The sequence below is a fragment of the Achroia grisella genome, unplaced genomic scaffold (assembly GCF_030625045.1).
Source record: "Achroia grisella isolate CSIRO2021 unplaced genomic scaffold, CSIRO_AGI_Agris_v1 utg842, whole genome shotgun sequence".
Lineage (NCBI taxonomy): Eukaryota > Metazoa > Arthropoda > Insecta > Lepidoptera > Pyralidae > Achroia > Achroia grisella.
The window spans coordinates 296,826-322,839 of record NW_026713040.1 but is presented as its reverse complement, the minus strand read 5'-3'; the positions used below and the strand labels follow the sequence as shown (position 1 = coordinate 322,839).

General features: G+C 33.8%; 2 protein-coding genes across 4 annotated transcripts; one reads left to right on the top strand and one right to left on the bottom strand.

The window, feature by feature from the left end:
- Positions 1–4,200: 4,200 nt before the first annotated feature.
- On the bottom strand, positions 4,201–13,586 carry LOC131852343 (CKLF-like MARVEL transmembrane domain-containing protein 4). Of its 2 annotated transcripts, none has more exons than XM_059203009.1 (4): positions 13,446–13,586; positions 11,350–11,495; positions 6,121–6,387; positions 4,201–4,621 (listed from the first exon to the last, which is right to left on the bottom strand). In XM_059203009.1, the coding sequence occupies exons 2-4, from the start codon at positions 11,482–11,484 to the stop codon at positions 4,472–4,474; spliced, it is 552 nt and encodes a 183-aa protein (XP_059058992.1). In that variant the 5' UTR covers positions 11,485–11,495; positions 13,446–13,586; the 3' UTR covers positions 4,201–4,471. The 2 variants fall into 2 exon arrangements, with proteins under 2 accessions (XP_059058992.1, XP_059058993.1); XM_059203010.1 differs by lacking the exon at positions 13,446–13,586 and adding an exon at positions 13,124–13,183.
- A 2,773-nt stretch (positions 13,587–16,359) lies between these two features.
- On the top strand, positions 16,360–22,893 carry LOC131852346 (CKLF-like MARVEL transmembrane domain-containing protein 4). Of its 2 annotated transcripts, XM_059203014.1 has the most exons (4): positions 16,360–16,553; positions 17,293–17,449; positions 17,612–17,878; positions 22,544–22,893. In XM_059203014.1, exons 2-4 carry the CDS (start codon positions 17,321–17,323, stop codon positions 22,682–22,684), a joined length of 537 nt encoding a protein of 178 aa, XP_059058997.1. In that variant the 5' UTR covers positions 16,360–16,553; positions 17,293–17,320; the 3' UTR covers positions 22,685–22,893. The 2 variants fall into 2 exon arrangements, with proteins under 2 accessions (XP_059058997.1, XP_059058996.1); XM_059203013.1 differs by lacking the exon at positions 22,544–22,893 and having other exon boundaries at positions 16,360–16,521; positions 17,612–18,081.
- Positions 22,894–26,014: the final 3,121 nt, after the last annotated feature.

The following is a 26,014-nucleotide window of genomic DNA, read 5'->3' as shown; positions in this document are numbered from 1 at the left end:
CTACCCCTAACATTTAGGGGGATGAAAATTAAATGTTGGCCGATTCTCAGACCTACTCAAAACGCTCAGAAAACTTCATGAGAATCGGTCAAGCCGTTTCGGAGGAGTATGGGAACGAAAACTGTGACACGAGAATTTTATATATAAGATATTGCCCGTTAACTACCATCTCTGTCAAAGCGTTAAGTTGACTGGAAGAGATCTCCTTCAAGATACGACCGCTCTTATTCACATTTTTTAATAACCTCTATTTTGTACAAGTGCAATAAAGTATATATAATTGTTTTATATTTTATATGCATGTTCTAAAGTTGTGAAAATAGCAAATTATCTATAGTGAATTAAGAATGGAATTGTGCATGTATGTATATAAATATATATATCCACAATAGATAATATTATAAATATGATAATTCATGACGAATTGTTGTATAAAAGAGAGCCCGTGACGATAACAATATAAAATAGCAATATATATATAATTTTTTTTTTATTAAAAAAATTGAGTAATTCATAAAGTAAATTATTATAATTTCGGACAAAATTAACAAATAATAAAATTTAATAAGTTGAAACATCTAATTGTGAAAATTAGGCGTTTGGTAGATTTCTCACACAGGGGTCGATGCGCATCTGGTATAAAACATAGAGCCGGTGAGTATAACCATATAAAATAGCAATTTATATATATGGTACGTGATGATGCGGCTCGAATGCTCAGATGGTAGGTGATGTTGGCTTCAGCAGATTACGGGTTGTAGAAAATGATAGAATTGCTTATAGTCTTGAACTTAATGATAATTAGAAATTTGGTGGAGTGAACAAAAGTACGTTAGATCGATCGGTGGATATTTTTTTGTCTGTTACATTACGTTGCATATTTAAATTGGATGGGTGTGCGCTCCAATCAGAACGCTCCTTTTGTGTTGCGTTTTGTTGCTGCTTGTACGCAACACTCTTTTACTCGGAAATACCGCAAATGGTGATACACATGGCATTAGAGAAGGTGTTGTAGAAATATACTGTAAAGCAACTTAACTGTATAATTAGTTTAGTGGTAGTAGTAGAGTCAGTAAGACATATAAAGATTTTGTTTTACAGTTTTAATTGCAATATATTCATATAAAAAAAATGAGCTTTCTAGCACGGTCGCTATTAAAATCTTTGGTTTAATCTTATAATATCCGTATGGGATAAACCACTTATCACATTCCAATATTAACTAGAATCATATAATATATATACTTATAAAAATAATTATATATTTAAAAATTGTCCAAATACAGTCATGGTGATGAGAACTTTAAAAAGTGCACGATAGAGACCAATTTTCTTTAGCTCCTACAATTACATGCACGATCGGTTAAATAGAAAAATGGCACTATTCAAAAAGTACATTTTTTACAAGTCATGCATTTAATGTATTTAAATTTATTGAAATTATTAATTTTTCCTTTAAAGTTTTAACAAACATTTACACAGATAATGCTTAAGACGGCGTGGTTAATTTAATTGACTTATATAAAAGAAGGCAATTCTAGCTTCTAATTTTGCAATATTTGAAAAATGACATTTTTCTATACAATCAACGATATTTGATACAAATGTAAAACCAATCTTATATATTAAAATCTCTAAATTATTGAACACAAATACAATTAGACGTAGACATTATAGGTTTTAATTGAAAACATAAAGTTATATCAACATAACTCTATAGTGTTATGACTGTTCCACATGGACATATATAACTATTATATATCTTGTTCATTTTAATATACAAAATACATATATTCACTTTAAAACCTACATATGATGACTGGACATTTTTGTGTTTTACATTAATATGTAAAATTTTTTAAAGACTATATTTTTTAATCATCGAATACATTGACATCAAATAATACAATATTTCGACATATATATCTTGCTGTCATGAAATCGTACTCTGTAAGTTGTGAACCACAACTTACAGGTGAGCGCCTTTTTCTCACCTAGTTCTGCCTTAAACTAGATCTAAGTGAACAGACACCGGAAGTGTCAAAGATGAGTGTATACTAATAGAAAAACAGTGTGCGCACAGTATATGAACATGAACTCACTATTTAAATGTAACTTACATATATTAATAATATTAATGAAATTAGCAATCTAATGTATAAATTATTAATAAAGCATATATAAAGCCCTCAATTCTATTATATTATTTAATAGAGCTAGTAGTAATTATTAATGAACAAACTCTGCCGTTTTGATAAACAAATTGCTAACAAAAAGGCGAAAGGAACTCGCGACAGAATAATAAAATTTATTAAGATGGAAACATCATAATTAAGGAGTTAATCCTATAAAATAATTATTGAACAAACTTTGCTGTTTTGATAAATAAATTGCTAACAAAAAGGCGAAAGGAACTCGCGACAGAATAATAAAATTTATTAAGATGGAAACATCATAATTAAGGAACTAATCCTATAATATAATTATTGAACAAACTCTGCCGTTTTGATAAACAAATTGCTAACAAAAAGGCGAAAGGAACTCGCGACAGAATAATAAAATTTATTAAGATGGAAACATCATAATTAAGGAGTTAATCCTATAAAATAATTATTGAACAATCTTTGTCGTTTTAATAAATGATTTGCTAACGAAAAGACGAAGGGAACTCTGAACAGAACTTTAAAATTGTTTAAGATGGGGACAACATTCCACCCCTGTAAGCAACTAATGCTAAACTAACAATCAGTTTAATTATTAACAAATAAATTGTTTAACAATAGATATATTAGAGAAAATGCATTAATTCGTATTTATAGATATTTTTACTTGAAATCAGATTAAACATTACGATAGCAGTAAAGTTAAAATAACAATGCTGGACATTTTAGCCACTTATGAACATCAAGTTTATTAACATTGTTTATACGTATAGATTTACTAATCTATACATCTATACATATAAATAAAATTGGAGTGTCTGTTTGTAATATTGAAATAACCGTTTTTTACTACATGCATATGAATATAAATACGGTACATACACCAAAATAACATTTTTTATAATTTGTCTGTCTGTCTGTCGGTCTATTTGTTCCGGCTAATCTCTGAAATAGCTGGACCAATTTTGAAGGTTTCTTTTGGCAGGTAGCTGATGTAATAAAGAGTAACTTAGGCTACTCTTATTTTAGAAAAATAAAGTTATAAACCACGCGGACGAAATCGCGGGTACAGCTAGTATATAATATAAATCACGGGATCTTACCACGTTTTATTTTTATTGGGTTCCCGATATCTCGACGTATAGCGTATAGTTTACCCGTGATCATGGCGGTTGAAACACTGTCGAAATATCGGGAACTCAATAAAAAATAAAACTTGATAAAATCCCGTGATTTACTAATTATAAGTATAAATAATGACGCGTCAAATTTAAAACATTACTATTATTTGACGACCTCGGTGGTCTAGCGGTCTAGCATACCGCTTTACGTCCGATGGTCGCGGGTTTGATTCCTCACAGCACAAACATTTGTATTCATGAGTATGATTGTTTGTATCGGTCTGGGTGTTTTCTATGTATAATATATATTTACGAAAAAAAAATATCTATGTATTTGTATTAGTTATCTAGTACCCATAACACAAGCTTTAGCTAGTTTAACTTGGGTCTAGATGGCGCTGTGTGAATTGTCCTGAGATTATTATTATTATTTAATAATCAATTGATAAATACAATATTCACGACATTACATTTGGACTAGAGTTTGAATTAGCAGACGTAATTATTAGTACTCGGTCACGAGCTGTCTTAGTTCACTAAGTATATATATATATATATTAATAAAGTGTAGTAAACGTGAATGTACATAGTAATATCTTATATACGAAGCTCTTTATGGATATGTTAAGTCCCTTTAACCTTTATTCTTTGCTGCTTTTACACGTACGGTCGTTACGCGCGATTCGACGTCGTCAACTCGCGCATTTCCGCGTCCCTCAGTCGTGCGTGCTCTAACGTTTTTTTGTAACAATTAATTCTAATTTCAAAATGGCGGATATATACAGATGTAGATATGGAGTAAAGTAATTGATAATTTATAAAGCTTTTGGAAAAAACATTACGATTTATTTCCAAAAACCTTAAGATTAATTTTAAAAAATGAAATGACATTAAACTAACGCTACTCATGAAAAGAGTGAACACAAAAAATAATGAAACTAAATCATTAGCGATTACGTGAACTGACTTTCCCGCGCTATATCGCGTGCGGTCATAATCGCGCGCGATAAAACGATTCGTATAAAGGCAGCTATTGTAATTTGTTCCAATTATAAACTGTACATATTTGAATGGTCTTTTACGTGCACGATAAATTATTCTATTAAAACAATACGATTATTAAAACACTAAGGTGTGACTGGTAATCTGGGGTTGCCTCACCACGGTTCGGTAGCAGGTGTAAGGTGTTCAGTATCCGATCCTCGGGGGCGGAGACTCCACGGAGGTGGTCTGCTTGGAGACGACGCGCGAGCCCTGCGCGAGTCCCCCGCCGCGGACCGCGCGCCACTTGAGGAACGCGTCGACGGCGTACGCCGCTGTTGCCACGAATCCGAAGAACTGCATCAAAAAGGTGGCAGCTTTTATGACATGTGATAAATTGGAGTCCATTTTTTTAAATTGCTATGATCATGGTACCACGTGCGTTGTCATACCAGAAGACTGAGATATCAAGCATACAGAGTCTGTAATTCTGTTTTTTTTATACTACGATGGTGGCAAACAAGGATACGGCCCTTCTGATGGTAAATGGATTACCGTAGACTATGAACTCCTGAAACGCCTGGGGTGTCACGTGCGCGTTGCTGACCCTTAAGAAACCTTAATATACAAGGGTATATTAAGGTTTCTTAAGGGTCAGCAACGAAAGTCGAACCGTGCGGAAGAAGAAGGCATCTTCCGCACGGTTCGAGACCACTTAGGTTCCAGCGTGTGGGAATGAATTCCCTGTCGATGGCGAGCGGTGCGATGGTAAAAGGTGGCCGTAGGCATCATGTCGAACAATTCCTCAAAACACAGTCCATTGTATAATATAATAATAATACCATGTAGTTCCTCAACCGAAACCTATCGTATAAAGCAACCTGCTTGACGGCTGAAAGGTGAGACAAAGTCAAACAACTTCTTCTCACTATTTCTGCCATAAATCTCATAACTTTGTACAACTTCAACCTGGATTTATCGTTCACGAATATTACAAAAAGGTTTCTTAGTTCTACCGCTTGTTTGAATTCCAAACGCATAAATAAAGCTAACCATCTCATTTTTACAGTCTATTGGTAAACACATCCTCTAGCAAATCTGTATGGGAAAGTGAGAAGAGATGGTTAATGATGAGGACTGATGGTCCCAATTCTAACAGTATACATGTCTGATCCCCACGATCCTTTGGTAATTACAGGAGTTACTTTCTAGGTAATTCCTCATATGGAGTGACTAACTTGACTTCATGCTTATCTTATCATGTAGATTTCACATACCATAAGAGTCTATAATAGACCATATGAATAAAAATATTTTGAACTTAGATTTTTTTAAATTTTACCATCCTCCACTGGTGCCCCTCTATCGTATACCATTAGATATTCTTCTGTTTAATTCAGCTTAGCGATGCGAAATCACAACTATTCAGTTTCCTCCCGCTCTTATCATTACCCTTCTCGCAATTTCGAACCTGGCTTCGCCAAAGGTCCACCGAGATACAAAACCAAAGATGGAAACAAATCACTGATTGCAAACAATCGAAAGTGGCAATTCCTAAAACGAACCATCGATTGACAAAACGCCTACTAAATCTAGATAGATATCAACTAAAAATAACGGGCCACTGTCCCTTAAAAAACATTTGTAATCAATAGGTGCTACTGGCAGTCCTCTTTGTCGGGGCTGCTTTGAAGCTGATGAACATTACATGATAATGGTATCAGAATTAAAATAATATAACTCCATTAAGTATTAAAATGTACTTCCGCAAAATTACCAAATTAAAGATATTCCATTACTGCAACAAGCCATAACGGAAGTTACATGTCATAGTCATACAATAAAAAAAAACTCACCGCAGCAGCAGAATGAGGGTTGTCATGCACAGTCGTGGCCAAGATGGCCGCGAGCAGGTACAGTAGAGTCCAGAGCGCACAGAACACGAACTCAATCTTGAGCCAGGGGATCTTGTAGAACTTCTCCACCATGTGGAACAGGTAGAACCCTAGCAGGATACCCGTGAACCAGAACGCGATCATGGAGATCCAGCTGAAGTAGACCGCTTTCCCGATGTAGCTAAATCTTGAGCACATGATGCAGATGAAGCCTAGCAGGCTGCTTCCCTGCAAACAATGTGTTAAATTATTATTATTTTAAACAAAGCCTAATACCATCCATATTAATTAACGTATATATTGGTGTGAATGAAGGAGATCAAGACGAAACGAGCAAAGAAAACGACACCGATGTAGTCGTAGAATCGTAGATCGTCGTAATAACTTAGGTCACATGTAAAACAATATAATAATATGAAAAATATAGACAAAATCCGCGTAAAATAGTGACCTTGAGCAAATAATAAAAAATATATATTAATAATCTAACCCAATAAAAAAGTTTCATGGTTCTAGCTTCAAAAATGAAATTTCCATACATAATTCCATACAATTCAATCAACAGCCAAAAACTAAGTTTTAAATTACTATCTTTAAAATGAAGATACTTCCATACATACCATACATACATTACATCTCCCCTTTCAACCCCTTATAACCCTTTTTCTTGTTTTTTTTTTTAATGCTACTTATATTAGTGTCATCATGTACCAATGATAAGATGTCGCTATACTGTAACCATTTATGGCTGAGTCCTGTGGCGGTAGGTACTGATATTTTCTCAACAGCCTAAAAAATGGGTTTCAAGTTTCTAGCTTTAAAAAATGACAATACATGCATACAACATTTTAACTCCCCTTTTGACCCTTACAACCCATTTTCGTTAATTATATTTAATCAATACGCAAAAAATAAGATTGAAGCTTAAACTTTTAAAAAATTCCTCTTTCAGTCTCTTATAACCCTTTTTAGCATTAAAAAGTAACCTATGTCCTATCTCAAGATCTAGACTTTAAATTTCATTTAAATCAGTTCAGAAGTTTTGGCTTTTAAGACAGACAGACAGAGTCACTTTCACTTTCATAATATTAGTAAGGTATTTATTAAATAAACTGACCCAAAAAAGCGTAAGAAAAAAGCTTCATCGTTCTAGCTTCAAATATGACGAATTTCCATAAAAACTTTTATCTGCTATTTTATTTTACCCCTTGAATGGTGACAATGTGATATTTACAAATTTAAATGTGATATTTTGTTTATATTTAATAAACAGTTTAAAAATTTCTTTAAATTCTTTTGAAAATTGGTGGTCCAGTTGGCCAATAACATAATAAAATTTTGTTAAATCAAAATAATAGATGTGATATTCTAAATTGCAAACTATCCCTCTACTTGCGCGAACCATATCTCTGACTCTACTGACCAGAAGGGAGAAACGCGTATTCCGACCCTGAATATTGACAATATTCTTAATATTATATGTTGTTTTATTCTTCAAAAATATTAATAATATGTTCTTACGCTCTTGTCCAAGAGCAGGGTCATCAGTTATAGGCTATACCAGATTATATTTATGTATTTATAAAATAAAATTGGATTTATTCATTTAAATTCATAAGGAGACAACGGATTGACAATAATCAGTTGCGCGCGCAACATATATGTGCGCGCGCAGTTTATTTATGACATATGAGTGTTAATAAGTCGCATATCTATAACGAAATTAAAAATTTTTGAAAATAGTTAATAACACAATTATAAAGGCTTTCCAAAATATCAAATTTTTTAGTTAAGCCATTATTATAATAAGTGTGTATTCAACCGCATAAAGATAACCTTGGCATTAAAAAGGATGATAAAATGAAAATTTCATGAGGTTTTGGCAGACAGACAGACAGACCATCGTGACAAATTAAAAAAGATAAAACATCACACAACTGAATGCGTCACGTTTCCAGGCGAAACAATGGGACCAAGAGGAAAAGTATTCGGGATGCGTGGGGGCGCTAGGTCAACCTGATATGGTACATTGCTAGCAATAATCTTATTGCTTTTTATTATTGTGGAATGTTGGACCCGCAGTATTAGCGCTGGTTACGCTGGCGGGGTACTAGTGGAGTGATATGGACGTGATGAGATCATCATCCACAATGTGTCACGATGGTTTCCAACAATCGTGGAGGTCAACCTGATATAGTACATTGCTAGCCTTATTGCTTTTTATTACATGAATATTCAATCTGTCTTTCAGTCTTGTTAACCCTTCACAAATAACCATGTATAGAACAGAATAGAAAATCATTTATTCAAATAAACTTACATTGAAGCACTTATGAATAGTCATTAAATAAATATATTAGATGTTGGTGCCATACAAACTGTTTTAGCCGATCCTTCGGACGGTGCGGCTAAGGCAATTTGTTCATTGGTGAGGTAACGGAGTGATTGGTTTTAGGGTACAATGGGACTGACATGTATTTAGATGGTATAAAAGTACCTAAATTTAAAAAGATATAAAAAAGAAAAAAAAAGAATAGTCATTACATTTTTTTAATCTACCGCATAAGTAGGTACATACCTACTTATGCACATATAAGTACTTTTTTATTTTAATATTTTTTTATTGAGGTTTCTTTGAATTTTTCCTCCAAACAATCACCTGGGATGATTCATAACGAGATACAACCATTCATATTAATAAATCAGTAAAATCGACATATGGCTTCAACAAACGTGTTATCAGCAATTCATATCAGCCGCTAATATTACTAATTCTGATGTATTATTAATAAATATAAAACATTTTTGTGAATCATTGTAAATGATTATTTTAGAACACTGATTGCTTTGTAAGCTATGGTATGGTTTTAAGTTGTAAATTATTGTATTTTTGTTCCAATAACGAGAATATTAGAACTAATAACATATATATATATAACATAAGAAATAACATATTTAGAAATAGAAATACATATAGCAATAAACTTAAAGCAAAATTAAATAGTCTAACACTCATTCAGAAAGCATACTCATAACAAGAAGAATAAGTAAGAAACTTGCGTGTTGTACTTTTAAATAAATATTGTTCTGAATTACATTTTTATCAATTTTGTGTGAATACTAACTGCCAAATAGTAAAGTTAACGTAAATAAATGAATAGTAACTTGAGTAACAAAATAATTCAGTCTTAGGTATCAGAGCAGACCAGTCCTACAAGCACACGTTCACGAGTATAACGGGTGAGCCAGCCATCACTGCGCTCAACCATACTTAAATCTGCTAGTTCTAATTTCTTTTTTTAAATTAACAAAATACAGATTAGCAATCATGGACACAGTTATTTTTTTTCTGTTCTACTTATCCGTTAAAGGTAAGCCTAAGGAAACTGCGCCCATACAGCCATGTCTGCGTGTTTTTTGTAGTCTTAATTTTTTTCTCTTTTAAATGACAATATCTTGAATATTACATCGTGTCTTGAATGTACATAATCTTTTGCTATTTATATCCATTAAAAAAAGCATTACTATACAGTTTAGACTTCAAAAATTACGAATAAAAAGTAATTATAATCAATGACAACATATTAAAAATTACAGTAATGTAAGTGTAACATGTAACCCAGTGTAAACCGTAACACCTGCGCTGTAAATTTTTAAATAGCGATAAAATGTGTAATCGATACTACAGCGGTCTTAAACACGTAATAATCACATCAGGGAACGAGCATTGTAGCGTAGTCAATAAATAAACTGGAGTTCGTAATATTTTATACTAGCTATCCCGCGCAACTTCGCCTGCCACACATTTCTCCACTTAATACAACATTTTTTATTGCAGCTCCGCTCTTATTGGTCGTAGCGTAATGTTGTCTAGCTTAAAGACTTCCTCGATAAATGGACTATCTAATACAATAATATTTTTTCAATTCGAACCAGTAGTTTCTAAGATTAGCGCGTTCAAACAAACAAACAAACTCTTTGTAATATTAGTATAGATATAGATAATAGCAGACCAGCGTAACTTTGTCTACCGCAGATTTCCCTCGTTCTTGCAACATTTTTTATTGCAGCTCCGCTGTTATTGGTCGTAGCGTGATGTTATAAAGCCTACGATACTCACTAATAACGTGACATTTTAATGGTAAATGTTTTTTTTTAAATAGGGTCTGTAGATCCAGAGATTATCGTCTAAAAATAATCAGATTATAAGTCAGTACAAACGTGAAGAAAAAAGACAGTCACTCCTGTAACTGCAAAATTTGTCAGATGTAAATTTTTAAATACAACTTTCAGCTGCCTGAAACGCAGTGGAATACCTGTCAGCTGTGATAATAGACCTTATATATCATAATTGTACGGAGCGGCTAATTATCCAAGGTTCGGTTGAGGGCAGACGTTCTCGGGGTCAATCACCAAAGAGATGGACTGACATTATAAGAACGGCTACACAGCAGTCCATGGTACAATGTACTCGTGAAGCCTTAACCGTACCAGGTGGAGGCAAATTGTAAGGAGCTCTTTCGCCAAGGACCACAACGATACCATACCACAAAATATACCATCATGAAAGCCACGACCACTCTGCCAAGAGTGAACGGCTGAAGAAGAAAGAATCATAAGTGTAAAGTCCATTTCAATTGTACAGAGCTTTGTTTTGTTAAGGACCCACTAGGTGACGTGCTATTAAGTTATTTTTACTTTTAATACGTTTCAGAGACAGTGTTTTCATTTCATTTATTATTACCATCACATGAACTTTATGGTTGACTAGCTTTTGCTCGCGGCTTCGCTCGCGTTAATTTATCCCCTTAGGGATGGAATTTATCAAAATCCATTCTTAGGTAGATGCCGACGTCATAGTAGCTTTTTGCATGCAAAGTCTCAGCCCGATCGGTTTAAAATTGACAAAGTTTCATACAAACTTTCATCCCCTTGGAGGTAGAATTAATCAAAATCCTAGCGGATGCGTACGTCATAACATCTACCTGCATGCCAAATTTCAGCCCGATCCGTCCAGTTGTTTGGGCTGTGCGTTGATAGATCACTATGTCAGTCACCTTTGAGTTATATATATTTAGATTGCTACATAGTTGTATAAAAAAATAACATGAATTCAAATGTTTGTATTCAAACCCATAAGGCAATGTGCTAAACCATAAGAGGGTTTTAAGATATATTTAAAATACTTACAACTTGAACAACTTTGAGTATTCCTGGTATTGTCTTGACATATTCTGGATCAAACCTTAGATTGGTCTGTACCGTAGTGCTGGATGTCACCGTTGTTGTGGTGGTGTGCTGTCCTGGGAATCCAACTTCTGCCATTGTTCAGTAAGCTGGAATATCATCACTTGAATATAACAAACTATATGTAACTAGCGACTATGCGTAGATTTTGTCTTACTAATATTATAAATGGGTTTTTCAAGGAGGGTATATTAAGGTTTCTTAAGGGTAGGCAACGCGCACGTGACACACCTGGTGCTTCAGGTGTCCATAGGCTACGGTAACCATTTACCATCAGATGGGCGTTATGCATGCTTGCCAACATAATAGTATAAAAAAAATGGATAAATTTTTAAGTATGGATGGATGTTTGTTACTCTTTCATGCAAAAACTACTAGCAAGAAAATGAATAGATTTTAACTATTATTTACTGAACAGATTTTGATGAAACTTCACGGTAATAATACTACTACATTAGAATAACACATAGGCTATAATTAATAAAGATATTTTGCAAATTATGAAGATGTATGGGTCAGCTAAAGACTAGCTGACCCATACATCTTCATAATTTGCAAATATATAAATTATGTATCACGGTGTTTGTCTACAAAGGACTCCTAAACTACTGAACCAATTGCAAATTTGATTTGCACATTGTGTGCAATTTAATCCAACTTGAAAAATAGGATAGGTTACATCTCAATTTATAATCGCAATATTATTTTATTCAAGAACCTTAGCTACAGCAACACATGGCGAGATATAATAGGATAATATTTTTTTACATCATTATGGTGGCAAACATACATTCCATCTGATGGTAAATGGTTATCATGTAACACCAGGGGTGTCACATGTATATTCCCGACATTAAGAAACTTTAAGAGTAAGTAGAGGACAGACTATAACATAAGTGGTATTGTCATCGTCATATATTGTACCTCTTAATGTATTAATTTACTAATAAAGGCTGTAATAGAATAGTAGAGATGGTGGACTCACTGCACCCTCTGAGTTATAGACTTTTTTGTCACATTTATGATTTTTAAACTTTATTATAAGCAGCAATTGTATTTGTTTTAATTTGAGACCAATAAAGATGATTATTATTGTTGTTTCATTGCTTCAACTTTTGCTCCCACATTTTTTTTTATTTCTTACTCTTAGATGTATTTAGAGACTTACGGGCCAAAGCCAAGATTGATATTATTATTATTATTATTTATACATATATATATTTTATATACCTCCCTTTTTACGGGGGTAATACATTCAAACATGCGGACCTTAGCCAAGCCTGGGTGAGTTATGTGATGATGATATGATGAAGTTTGTTTTATTGTGTTGAGAATGAGGTTCTAATAGTTTTAAGAGGGGGATTTGCAATGAGTCTGTTTTATTTTATTATTATTATATATACAAGAACACCAGGAATATATGTATGATGTTGCCTCAAGACATACACAAGTCACTGGATTCTATATCATATTGGTTTAGTCATAATACATTAGTCATAAAAAGGTAAAATATATACTAAATTTTGAGGTTAGAAAAAAAATAAATTACTTATAATTAATAAAACCTATTTTGATTGCTGTAATCAGATTATGTACATCTATAAGTAGCGTGTGTATGATTAAAATACAATACAATATTATTATGAAATTGTAAGTATATTATGTTGATTGTAGATAACAAGACGCCAAGTGAGTTTCTAATATTTAAATTGCTTACTTTTAATGTTAGCTTGCCTATTGTATAACGTATGTTCATATAGCGCTAGAGAATATTGTGCAATGTGCAACTTTCCCACGAAATTGAGCAAATGTTACGTACACTGCAGTTATTGACATAGAAATTTATGACAACAATAACTCCACAATATTTACTGCATATTACCAGTTATACTTAGCGCTCACAACTAATAATACTATAAGGACATATTAAATATCAAGGCGGTCGTCCGTCATCACCCAAAATAGGTGATTATCAACGGAGCGCACAAAAATACACTACGATTTTATACAATTATAAAAGAAATTTGAAATTTACTTACATAAAATACAAAACTTTGTATATATTAATAATTCATTCACTTTACATTAACGAGTCAATTATTTATAGTAAAACTTCAATAAATTGAACAAATTGAGCGAAAATACAAATTTTATGAAAGCTTAAACATACAGCAACTGTCAAAAACTCTACGGGAGGGAATAGGGTGAATGACATAAACACCTACCTGCAACGATTATCTTAAATTCGTAAAGTCATAAATTATGTACGACTTAGAAATATTAAAACTGTTTTATTCTGTGCAATTCTAAAAAGCAAATATGAATTAATGGACATTTTAGTTGCGCTGAAAAAAAAAATACTTCTATGTTTACACGTTTCATTACAGTTTTTTTAAGGGGGTCTTCCTATGTGACGGCCTGTTTTTTAGGGATATTTTAAACCAGTAAATATTTAGAGCTTCAAGTTTTTTATCATTTATTAACACATATTTGGACAGTATAAATATAAAATTTCAGCTAAAAATATTCAGTCAAACTAGAGTTACAGCGCTCTGAACACCCCCGCCTCGAAAAAAAGAGCTCCCACTTCCTCCACGATTCCGGCTGATCGGCTTATCTGAAAAAAAAAAAAAAAACGGCGTTTTAATTTGTAGGCTTAAAAGCACGGAATGACCTATAATCAAATGAATATAAAAAAAATTGGATTTTTGATAGACATTTGAAATAAAAGTTGCAAATTAGGCGTTTTTTTTTTTTTGTTTTTTGCTATAAAAAAATCGAAGTTTTGAAAATTTTCGATTGATAATAGTTCATTCCATGCGTTTACATATATTGAGTGTGCCCTGTAAATTTCAAGTAATTCGGTCCAGCCGTTTCTGAGATACAATGGAGGAAAGTTTGAAAAACACAGTTTTGAGAAAAACGCGTTTAAAGTTTCAAGTTCGTTAAAAACTATTAAAATATCAACTTACTCTCAATCGGCGATGCCTGGTCCATAGAGTATTCCTTCCTTTTCCTCGTGAAACTCTTTTAAAGCAGATTGTTCAGCTCTTGAGTCAATCCTGGCTTGTTTAACGACCCGTTCTCAATATACGCTTGGGCTTCACGACCAACAGGGCATCCCATAATCGACATAACTTTTAAAATACCTTGAAAACCTTCATTAAAGATAATAACTGCTAAGTAGCTAGCAATTTCAACAACTTTGGGAACAGAATGAAGATGTTTAGGAGCGAAAGTCCAAATCAAAGAATTCAAAGATTCGTTATTGTTTTGTGTCTCTGCTCCTAAACAACGAATTAATAATTCGTCTTTCGATAAATCTTCGAAAACCGGTTTGATAGCTTCTTGGACTTGCGGAATTAGAGGTGGTTTATCGTGATGAAATTGGTTTACACCAACTGTCTTCGCCTTCTGGACAAAATTGATGCTGAATCAGAAGAACATTTGTGATTACGTTGCCCAAACTTCCTTTCTCATATCTTCAAGCGAATCTGGATGGCGTCGAAAATCCGTAGAATTTTGTAATTTCTTGGATAACTTTATCAGTAAGTTTACCTGCTCCTTTTCTGTTTAAGTCTGTAGAAACGTGTCTAAACTTGTATAAACAAATATATTAATAAAAGGGAGGCCAGGTATAAAGCCGACGGTACACAATAGGCCCGGTCTCTAACTGCCAACTCACCGCTCCGAACCGCTCTTTCTTTTACCTGCTGTATCTTTAAAACGACTTCGAATTTTCTAAAATCGCTTTACTACCGTATTCCAGACATGTTAAGGGAGCAATTTATGAAAAAAAAAAAACGATTTTTTCAACCCATCACATAGGAAGACCCCCTTAATGGATGGTAGTGAAATAGTGCACCCGCCTGCGCTAATTGTTTACGGGTATGACAGGTGCCAGTGGAAAATGATAGGATGAACATGAAGTCAGGACAATTAGCTCATCGTGACCAATTCACCAGGGATATATCGTAATGACTTTCAGAGGGAACTGCGTGGCGGTCAACCAAATTTGGTGCTAGCAATAGTATTAACAGTCAACTATCAATACCGTTCCATTTGTTTAAACCCCGCATAATTTTATTTTAGCTTTAGTTAATGTAAATCCGTATTAAGACTGTACGCGTTAATCATGTCACGTAACACAATATGAAAGGTAAGCAATAATTACGCCATTATTATAATATTTCACCGTAATCCTACATATGAAAATGCTACAGGGAATATGTAAAATAGCGAAACCTCATCACACATCAGTCTTAAAGCTACAGTGGTTAGGTGATACCCATATTACTATAGTATACTAGCAGTTAGGCTTGTACCTATTATTAAAATCCATCCATATAAAAATCATGATAAGTGTAATACAAATTACACTTCGTTTTTTGGTGTCAGTAAGATTTAAATTAAAAAAATATATAAAAGATCATTTCCTTACTGTATAATTTAATGCAATAATAAAAACTCATGCTCTGAATATAAATGGGATGACGATTGGTACATTTACCCTATAGACGTAAATGTCAAATTTGACATTATACCTCCCCTCGACCACCCACTTCACTTCTAAAATACTAATTTAATTCATCCGTTTTTTTCATAAGAACATTAACAGTTTTTGGTCTTAGGAATAAACGGAATGTATTTCCAAGATATGACAAACATATACACGTGTTCAAATTCATTGTTTTGTTTGTACATATTTTATCCACTGGTAAAATATCTATTATAAACTGTGCGAAGGGGACAAAATGTCTGACAGTGATGTTTCATATAAAATTAGTTTATTCATTATTGAACTAAATAAAAGAATCAACTCTATTATTTTGACGTAAGGTGTAAAATATACATCTTTTATATTATCATTTAATTGCCGAGTGCCATTCCCAATAATGCCAAATTGAAACTGTGAAATCGTAGTTATTTCTGTTCTGTGCTGCACAGCTGCCAAATATCAAACAAAATAGTTCTCAGAATTTAATTATGTGCGTCTGAACTTAAACATATTTTTTTCTATGATGTAAACAAAGTGTTATCAATTATCAAAACACAATTTTTGCGCTAATATGACTCACTAATGTTTTATACAGGATTCAGTGTAATCGTGTGACGGTGAGAGAGACTTCCAGTATTTGTTTTATACGGTTTGTGCGATTATAGTTACAATAAACTTATTATTAATAAGCTTATTCTACTTGTGTTGAAATAGCTTTTTGAATGAGCGGAAAATTAAGAATACAACTGCGACTATTTAAAGGTGCTTGAATTAAGTTTATTTGAATAAAGTATTTTCTATTCTGTGCTATTGAACTAAATTATGTGAATATTCTTCTAGTATACTTAAGCTTATTTTTGTGTCGTGTTTTTACACTCCAATCTTCTGTGAGTAGATCAAGTATTAGTTATATATTAAGTTCATCATTCTAAAATAAATTAGGTACATATACATCTAGATCGTATATATACTTTATTTTAGAAATAAATAAAACTAGCTACACAGCTTCACACAAGTTTACATGTATTATTCATATAAACCTTCCTCTGGAATCATTTTATTAAGAAAAACCGTTTCATAGTACGTTATATAGTCACAGGTTCAATTCCATGCACCTATAACAAATCTAATTATATTGAATTTTCTTCTGCACTAATGTATAGACAGGACTCCCTAAGTTGAGTGAGCGGTAGATTAAAAGAATGATAACTATGACTATTCAAAAGTGCTTAAATTAAGTTTATTTGAATGAACAATTTCTATTCTATTCTTTTCTAGAATATGCTTAATTAATAGAAATTTTGAGAATTGACAAATAATACAGGTGTGTGATTTTAAAGCTTAATTGAATTGATTTGAGATGATTTAGGCTTGTGTTTCCATTGCAGGTTTGTTTCTACATGGTGAACTGTCACAATGGCATACCCCAGCCAACCACCTGCACCCCCGACAATGGGCTCTGCAAACACAGTGTTCAATACTCAGGTGCGATTTGATCCATCGTACCTGAAGACTTCATCGGGCATCATCAAAGTTGTTCTTGTTGTAAGTTCTAAAATATGTTTTTTTTTAATAGGAGTATAGTTGTATTTTAATTGACAACAACCAATCACATTTATAAAGTATTATATAAATGTAAAGTAAGTGTGATGCAGATGAAATAGCGGATCAACAAGTGCATCTATGAAAAGAAATATTTTCGTTCAGGTGTTCAGCTTTATTGCCTTCGTCTGCGTCCAAGCGTCGGCGTTCTGGTCGAACGGTCGCGGCGTGTTCTTCAACTTCGTAGCCGCCCTCGCGTTCCTCTACTCGGGCGGCATGCTGCTGCTGTACATGTTCCACGTGGTGGAGAAGTACCACAATGTGAAGTGGCTTAAGATCGAAATGATCGTGTCTGTGATATTCGTGTTTCTGTACCTGATTGTGTCGACCATTGCTGTCGCTTTCGGTTCGCCGGCATTCTCTGCTGCTGGGGTAAGTTCTAATATACATTTTATGACCGATATCGAACTACGACTATCTAATTATAGCATCACACATGGTCTGTGTTCTAGTTTAATGATGAAGATGGAAATATAGCTCTGAAACTACTATTATATTTAAGAGTATTAGTAATCTAAGCATATATTAATCCGTGAATCAAAGACTAGTTAATTTAGAGAAAGAGTTCGGTCTGTTTATTGTTGAAGTCTGTGGTCAAATTGAGAATACATTAATATTGTTCGTCTTTAATATTCTCAAATTTCTTTAGTATTCGTTCTATCTCTTGAGACCTTGCGTCTCCCCTCTCCCTATGGCAATACTTTCAATCGAAATTTTGCCGTAAATATTTACGTTCCGCACTACTTGCCTTATTATATTATTACAGTAAATATTTTGTAATTTTTTAATTCTTCGTCTTGCACATTTTTTTTATACTGTCTTGGTTTGTTCATGCTGATGAACTAAACATTAAAGCTATCTCCTTTTCTGGTTGAAATTTTCAGTTACGTATAATTCTAAAACAAATTAGTTTATAGAAAAATTGCCTAGTGTGAAACGTAATTGTATGGATAAAATTTCATTGAGTTTAATTAGTTATTGTAGAAAATTTTCAGAGTAACACGTTTTGTATTCGTATATATAGGGGTAGACATGCAGTCTTATGCGCTACCAATCTCAGTGGATACATATAATTCAAACAATACCCATTCAACTATTGTTCGAATAACATAATACTATTGTTTAAACGACAGTTATAATACGTGTGATAGTATAATTATGTTGAACTAGTGACACCAATTGTATTTACACATCATGTGACGTGACTTGATTGTGAATATTGTAAGGAGTATGACTAATATTTGCTATGACTGCGCAGGTACTTACCTACTAATTATTACTTGTGACGTACAAAATAATACACACGTTTTAAAACACTATACTGATCATCTGGATGAAGGAAATGTTCCATCCCTGTTTTTCTAGAAAGTTTTTGCCTGGTACAACCATATTGTGGAAACACTTCCAGCAATGGTATTTCCTAAACGACACGATATCGAAACTCAAGAAAAGAGCTTATTCCTTCTTAAAAGGCCGGCAACGCTCTTGCAATTGCCCTGGTGTTGAGAGTTCTCATGGGCAGCGGTAATCACATACCATCGGGTGAGCCGCAAGCTTGTTTGTTTCCTATGCTATAAAAGAACCATAGGGTCTTCTGTATGCTCCTAGAGGGGTGCAGGTTCGACCTCGGGGCGTATCCCATTGCCCAGAATGAACGTCGAGGTAAGAACTCCAAGGTATTTGGATGAATAATGCAGTAAAAGTGCGCAGAAAGTTTTAATTCTACTCTTTTCTTTATTGTCATTGTGTTATATATATTTGTTATTGCTGGTTCAAAAATCTTGTATTTTTTACAATTATTATGGTCGAATTTAGACCTCTGGGTGACTACTAGTATATACAAATATTCAATCAGCCTATCAATTTTCACTTTTTTTCGAGTTTTATATTGGTTGGAACTCAACCGCAATGCAAATTTCCGTAGTTAGTTCTAATCTTTACATTTTTGTCGATTTTCCGAATATGATCGAAATTAGAAATGTAGTTGCAAAGGATCCACTGGAATCTTTACATTTTTTCTCGAGTTTTGGGAATATGGTAGAAATGTAACTGCAAGGGGTCCCAAAATTACGACGACAAAAAATGAGAATGTTCCGCCTTCACATTTTTTGTCGAGTTTTGGGAATATGGTAGAAATGTAGCTGCAAGAGATCCACTGGAACCTTCACATTTTTTATCGTTGTAGTTTTGGGAATATGGTAGAACTGTAACTGCAACGGAAACACCGAAACTAACTAAATTTTGACAGTGGTCTGTGAGAAAAAATGTCCGGGAAACTCTAATATAGATAGATACATTTTTTTGCAAAGTACTAAGCGCCACACTTCACATTACGTAACAAATAATTACTTGTTTGTAACTGCTCTAACTCTCTGCCGATATATCGCTAATTGTACCGGAACAATTATTCCGATTAGCATTTCAGTGTACGACCACGGCCACGGCCACTTAGGTGTTGCAATTTTTTAAACGTACATACACATTCTTTCTTCGTCTCTCTCTCTCTCTCTCTCTCACAGAACTGAACTGAAATAGCTAGCCAAGTGCTAGCTACTTCAGTTCAGTTCATGATATTATTACTTTTAGTTGTCAGGTAGACCATCAGCTTACTATTGTAAAATACCTAACTTGAAAGTAGTCATTCTGCAACATTTTTTTTATAAAGTTGGAATGGAAAGCAAGCTATCACATTTACTGGTAACCGGAGCAGCATTACGGACATCATGATATACCACTCATGCGTTGTCATTATTTATTACATTAGAGGACTAAGATGTCATGCCTCTTATCCTGTAATTGCCACTGTCTACAACCAAATCCTCTCTCTTACTAAATGTTAAACTATACGTAAAAAATCTTTATTAAATTAAATTTAATTTTAATAGAATTTCTTTATTGACAAAGTTCTTTCCCATGTTTATTTACATTTCGAAAAATGTAAATAAACATGGGAAAGAACTTTGTGTTGATCTTACTAATATTATAAATGCAAGAGTATAGATAGATATTTGTTACTCTTTCACGCAAAAACTGCATGGACTTCGATGAAATTTTACAGTAACATAGCTTATACGTCAGACACATCAGCCTGTGTTAGGCTATAAATTTCACACGAGTGAACGCAGTCTTGAATATAAATTACAAAACGTTACAGCAGTGTATGATAAACAAACACAAATAGAATTATACAAAAAGTTAGAATTGTAACATAACGTACATTACGCAAAACTCTTATCACAGATTATACCAACCTCCGCATTTTTCGGACTATATGACGACTATTTATTTGCTATCCAAAAGTAGGCAGGTACGTCGTAAGTTATCTCAAGGTAATGGCAGATCACCGTTTGTCTAAACTCGTCGATAGCTAATATCTGATTGAAGTATTTTGCGCAACAATAAACTACCAGTACGTTTCGTCGTAAAAATCGTCTTATGTAGGTTGACGGATTACCGTTTGTTTAAACTCTGTATCATCGTCAATAGCTAATATCAGTATTTTGCATAACAATAAACTTCAAGTGCTTTTCTAAAAATCGTGTTATACAGGTTTACAATTACCAACAGCAAAGTCACAATTTTCAAAGAATATAGTTTTTTTAATTACCTATTTTACTTCAAGCCCCTTAATATTATTTATATATTAATATTGGCTCCTATTATGCATATCTTAAGGACTAACATGCATAGAAAATAATAATATTGTCTTTCTGGTCACCACACTAATGGCAACTGCAGTAGCGCCGGTACATCACTTTCTGCGGCCAGCAGTCCTCCTTCACGACGTTGGACAGGATGTCGGTAAGACCCTGGCCACAAACGCTTTGAAGTTCATATTATGACTAGATTCCAATTCTGCGTCATTCTTAGGATTAGGTTACTCTTGGTCCGAACATAGTCGAAGATATCCCGTTCCTTGGCGAGATAGGCCGGGAGAAACGGTATACAAATCGGTGATATATGCGTCGATCACGGAATGGACCAAAAGTATGAACTCCGACACATGGAATATTCAACATGTGCTCTTTTGTATTGATGGACACAATGGATGGATGCCCCTTAAAAGAAGTCCATTTCTTCGTATTGCGTTCGTTCGTTTAGTAAATTAAAAGTATCTAAGCATCGTGGTGATATTCGCTTGTCGTAATTGAACAGTGCCTATTTTACGCTCCGCCTTGAGTATAATTTCTACTTGCTTCTTCCCATCTACGTCATTTCTGGGCTTAATTTTTCCATTACATTCAACTTTCAAGCCGTCAGTGATACAAAGTTTTTCAATTTTATACAATCTACAGTATACTCTCCACCTTTTGTTTTCAGATATATATTCGGTAGATTTAGAGACAATAGCAGTACCTAGCCTTCTACCTTCTGGTATAAAATGCATCTCAAACATTTCCAGTTTGTTGCGCTAGTCAGCAAATTAGTATGTCTTCTTCTTTTGAGATACCACTTGAGATGTGTGTTATCGCATTATAATGATGACGCGCATTGCACAATAATAATAATAGTTCTTTATCACGATGTAATTACCTGCATATAACCTTAACATGTTATAAAATCGTGAGCCGAAAAGTATCTGTTTATGTGTTAATGCTTCACGTTTAAATGGAAGGATTATGATGAAATTGTTACGGTGTACGTTGTTAAATATACTCACAGTCATCATATTGTGTAAAGAAAGCTGGGTAACATAAAATTAGTGATGAGTGTGGTGATGAGTGTGAAATAATAGGAGTCTTATAGGCTTTATTAATTATTGTCGTTTGATCACTATCGTTAGAGAGCGATATACAATTCGTACACTCCCAGTGTACTCAGGGTACAATATAAACAAAGTGATTTTTTTAAATTTATTTTTATAATTATTCGGTTAGAGTGGATTTTCCAATGTTTGCAGATTATGGAGTTAATCTCGTATAGGTGTGCGAATTGTACTTGCGTTCGTAGTCCTATACCTAGTATATACGGTATAGTATATAATAGTACTATAGTATAAATGTTATTATCATATTTCATAACATTCTTTCTTTTCAGTTCTTCGGATACTTGTCAATGGCTCTGTATGGATTCGATGCGTTCATAAAGGCGAAAGCGTTGAAAGCAGGCCAACTCGCTCAAGGTCACCAAACGGTCAGCAAGCAAGTCCACATGGTGACGCCACCAGCGCTACCATAACAGGAAACCGAGGATCGATGGTAGACAACATCATCGATCAGTTATAGCGTCCCATGTGTATGGTAGGTATCCTAGAAATCGAACCATTTATTTTTGTGCCCTCAAAAAGTTATAACTACATTTTTGGTAGTTATGATCATGAAAGGATTGCTCATTCGTTAGTTAGAAATATAAAATCTTCTATTATGTAATCCTATTGTTGATAGTTCATATTTTCATGTTTTTATCTAGCGAACTGTTATCAATACGTCTAAATATAAATAGATAAGCGTTACTACAGAAACTACACTCAACTGATCCTTCGAGATGATTCGATACAATGGTTGAGCAATTATTTAAAGTATGGAATCTCAATGACAAAGAGTCATTAAGTTGAAGTCATGCGTCGTAACAATGTTTGCTTGCATAAATCTTTAGTACTCGTATGTCAGTCAAGTCACGTCCTTTGCGAGAGTTTAAAAAAAAAGGTTCATTTAGCGTAGGTTATACGATTGTACAATAATGATATTGTGAAAACTTATTTATAATGGATCTTTGCAATTACTAGTAATAATTTAACGCTAAACATGTGATAGAATTTAATATAATCTGTTCATTCACTTGTTTAGAGATATTTTCTGAATTTGAGAGAAATTGAAACAACATCTTTGTAAATTAAGGTTTTTGTTAAGAGTGTTGAAGAAGACAGGTTTTATTTAAAAAAAAAGTATGTCTTCATTTTTACCAATTGCGTATCATTTCTTTGTAGATATGAATATAATTGGAATATGAAAATGATACTCAAATATTGTGGGCTTAAAAAAAATTATGATAACAATAATAGCATAGTATATTTATTTGTCACTAGCTGTTCCCGCGACTTCGTCCGCGTGGAATTTAACATTATTTTTCTAAAATAAAAGTAGCCAAATTTGTTCCTTATTATACAGCTACGTGCTAAAAAAAGTACCGTCACAATCAGTCCAGCTAATTCAGGGATTAGCCGGAACAAACAGATATACAGACAAAAATTGTAAACAATGTTATTTTGGTGCATGTACCGTATTTATATACATATGCATGTAGTAAAAAACGGTTATTTCAATATTACAAACAGACACTACAATTTTATTTATATCTGTTTTAAGGACTGTTTTTGAACCTGTTATATATATTAGTGAAAAATATTGCCTGAAAAGATGCTTTTAATAATTATTGCTTTCATTCTTTGATCTCTATTGCCTATCGACGTATGTGTCTAGCGGTTTTACACGCCTTACTTCCAATAGTCCCTGGGTCGATTCTCGAACAATACACACATTTGTATGTTACATTGTGATTGTTTGTATTCATATGAGACTTTTCTAAGTATATTATCTTCTTAGATATAAATTTCTCGTGTCACAATGTTAGTTACCATACTCCTCCGAAACGGTATTACCGATTTTTATGAAATTTTATATGCATATTCAGTAGGTCTGAGAATCGGCTACTATCTATTTTTCATACCCCTAAGTGGTAAGGGATATCCACCCCTAAATATATATTTTTTATTTTTTAATATTATCATTATTTAGGATTGAAAGATACATACAACCCTAAGTTTTCACCCTTCTGGAATCATCCCTATTTTTTAACAGCGATTTTAATTTATATGGCAATACAACGTTTGGCGGGACAGCTAGTGTATGTATAAGATATTTTTTTAATGTTTCTATCACTCGTGGTACTGCTTAGTTTGGATCTAGATGGCGCTACGTGAATTGGTCATTATTGTTTAAGCCATACCATTCTGTTCTATATGTAAATAATAGGTAATAATTGTAAATATATGAAATATTAATATTTTATAGGAATTGTATATAATATATTAATTTTTATTATGATTCATTCACGCTATAGGAAGGATAATGCATATATGAGGTTTCTTAGTTTGAAATAATATAAATTACTGTCCAACTAGATCTTTCCTGCCTGGTAATACGGACTATATTAGTAGCTAACAATTGAAATAAATATGAATAACATATGTACGTCTATTTGTAAAAATGACGTCATCTTGTAATGTAACATTGTATTGAAGGTGTCGGTGGTCTGTCAGAGGTTCCCAAACTTTTTGTGTCGTAGACCCCTCGCCATATTTTTCGGTTTCGGTAGACCTCCATTCTTACCTGGTATTGTTTCTTTTTGTCAATTTCTAACTGTAGTAAAGTTTAGTGCTAAAAACATAAAGTAAAAACAAGATGACCCAGCGGTCATCGACGACAGCTCGTAGACCCCTTGCAGTTTGTTATAGACCTCTGGGGGTCGATATAGACTCACTGGTCTAGCGGTTTAGCACTCCGCTTTACTCGCACCGTGCAAACATTTTATATATAGTGATCTATCAACGCACAGCCCAAACCACTGGACGGATCGGGCTGTGTGAATTGTCCTGAGATATTAATATATATGTTTTTATAATAACATTTTTTTGATTATTGACTCAAGTCATCGACGGTATAACGTGCGCCACTTGACCTTTGTATCTTACGCGATTGTATTTTTAGCTAGTAAATGAATCCTAATAGAAATGTAAAGTCAATTTGTTTGTTAGGATGTACCGTCTTAGACAGCCATTTCAAAAAGCCAACTTTGTATATTCAACTTTTGACTTATACAATGTGACTGAAGTGAGATTAATGTCCTATCTAGGAAAACCAATAAATCAAACGACCTTGATAACCATCAACCTTGATAGCGGTTTAGTATCTGATGGTTGCGGGTTCAATGCCTCGCACAGTGCAGACATTCTATTCATGTTCCACAGCTTTTTTTTAACTTGTGGTAAAATCTCCACAAAGACCCTCCCCCCGCCGGAGGAAGGTGGTGTGTCGGATTTTTACCTACTAAAATCAGTGGCTCCTGTTACTAGTCGGCCACTAGGTATACAACCTGGAGGCTCCTGACCATTACCCGAAGTACATTTGGCGCCGAGAGGTTGTCCCTCAGTTCCGCGACCAAGACACTTCTCTGTAAATGCAGAGCTCTTCTACAGAACGTACTGTTGTGGTCGTATCCGCACTGGTGACACTAAGTGGTCGACTCACTTCTTGCAATGTTACACAAGTACCGCCCAAAACAGCTGCCTGGTTAGCATCTGTGTAAGTCTATAGGTCACCCGCCCCGCCTGCCCATCCAATGTTTTAATAATAGATGGATGGGTTCGACGATCCTCAGGCCAGCTTTTCTTTCCACTTTTCCCGGAGGACTCGTCGAAAATGGGATTTCTGTTTCACAATCTTCACTCTTGCCTCCGCGCACTAGTGACAAAAGGTTCGACGTTGGAGTGGTCGGCCTTTCTTTTCACTT

What these genes read in the sequence shown, in the direction of transcription:
- LOC131852343 (XM_059203009.1), bottom strand. Translation starts at nt 11,484, where the DNA reads ATGGCAGAAGTTGGATTCCCAGGACAGCACACCACCACAACAACGGTG. An exon ending in TACTCAAAGTTGTTCAAGTT is followed by an intron (nt 6,388 to 11,349) that starts GTAAGTATTTTA and finishes CATTGTTTGCAG; the next exon opens with GGAAGCAGCCTGCTAGGCTT. An exon ending in ACCCTCATTCTGCTGCTGCG is followed by an intron (nt 4,622 to 6,120) that starts GTGAGTTTTTTT and finishes TTTTTGATGCAG; the next exon opens with TTCTTCGGATTCGTGGCAAC.
- LOC131852346 (XM_059203014.1), top strand. Translation starts at nt 17,321, where the DNA reads ATGGCATACCCCAGCCAACCACCTGCACCCCCGACAATGGGCTCTGCA. An exon ending in TCATCAAAGTTGTTCTTGTT is followed by an intron (nt 17,450 to 17,611) that starts GTAAGTTCTAAA and finishes ATTTTCGTTCAG; the next exon opens with GTGTTCAGCTTTATTGCCTT. An exon ending in CGGCATTCTCTGCTGCTGGG is followed by an intron (nt 17,879 to 22,543) that starts GTAAGTTCTAAT and finishes CTTTCTTTTCAG; the next exon opens with TTCTTCGGATACTTGTCAAT.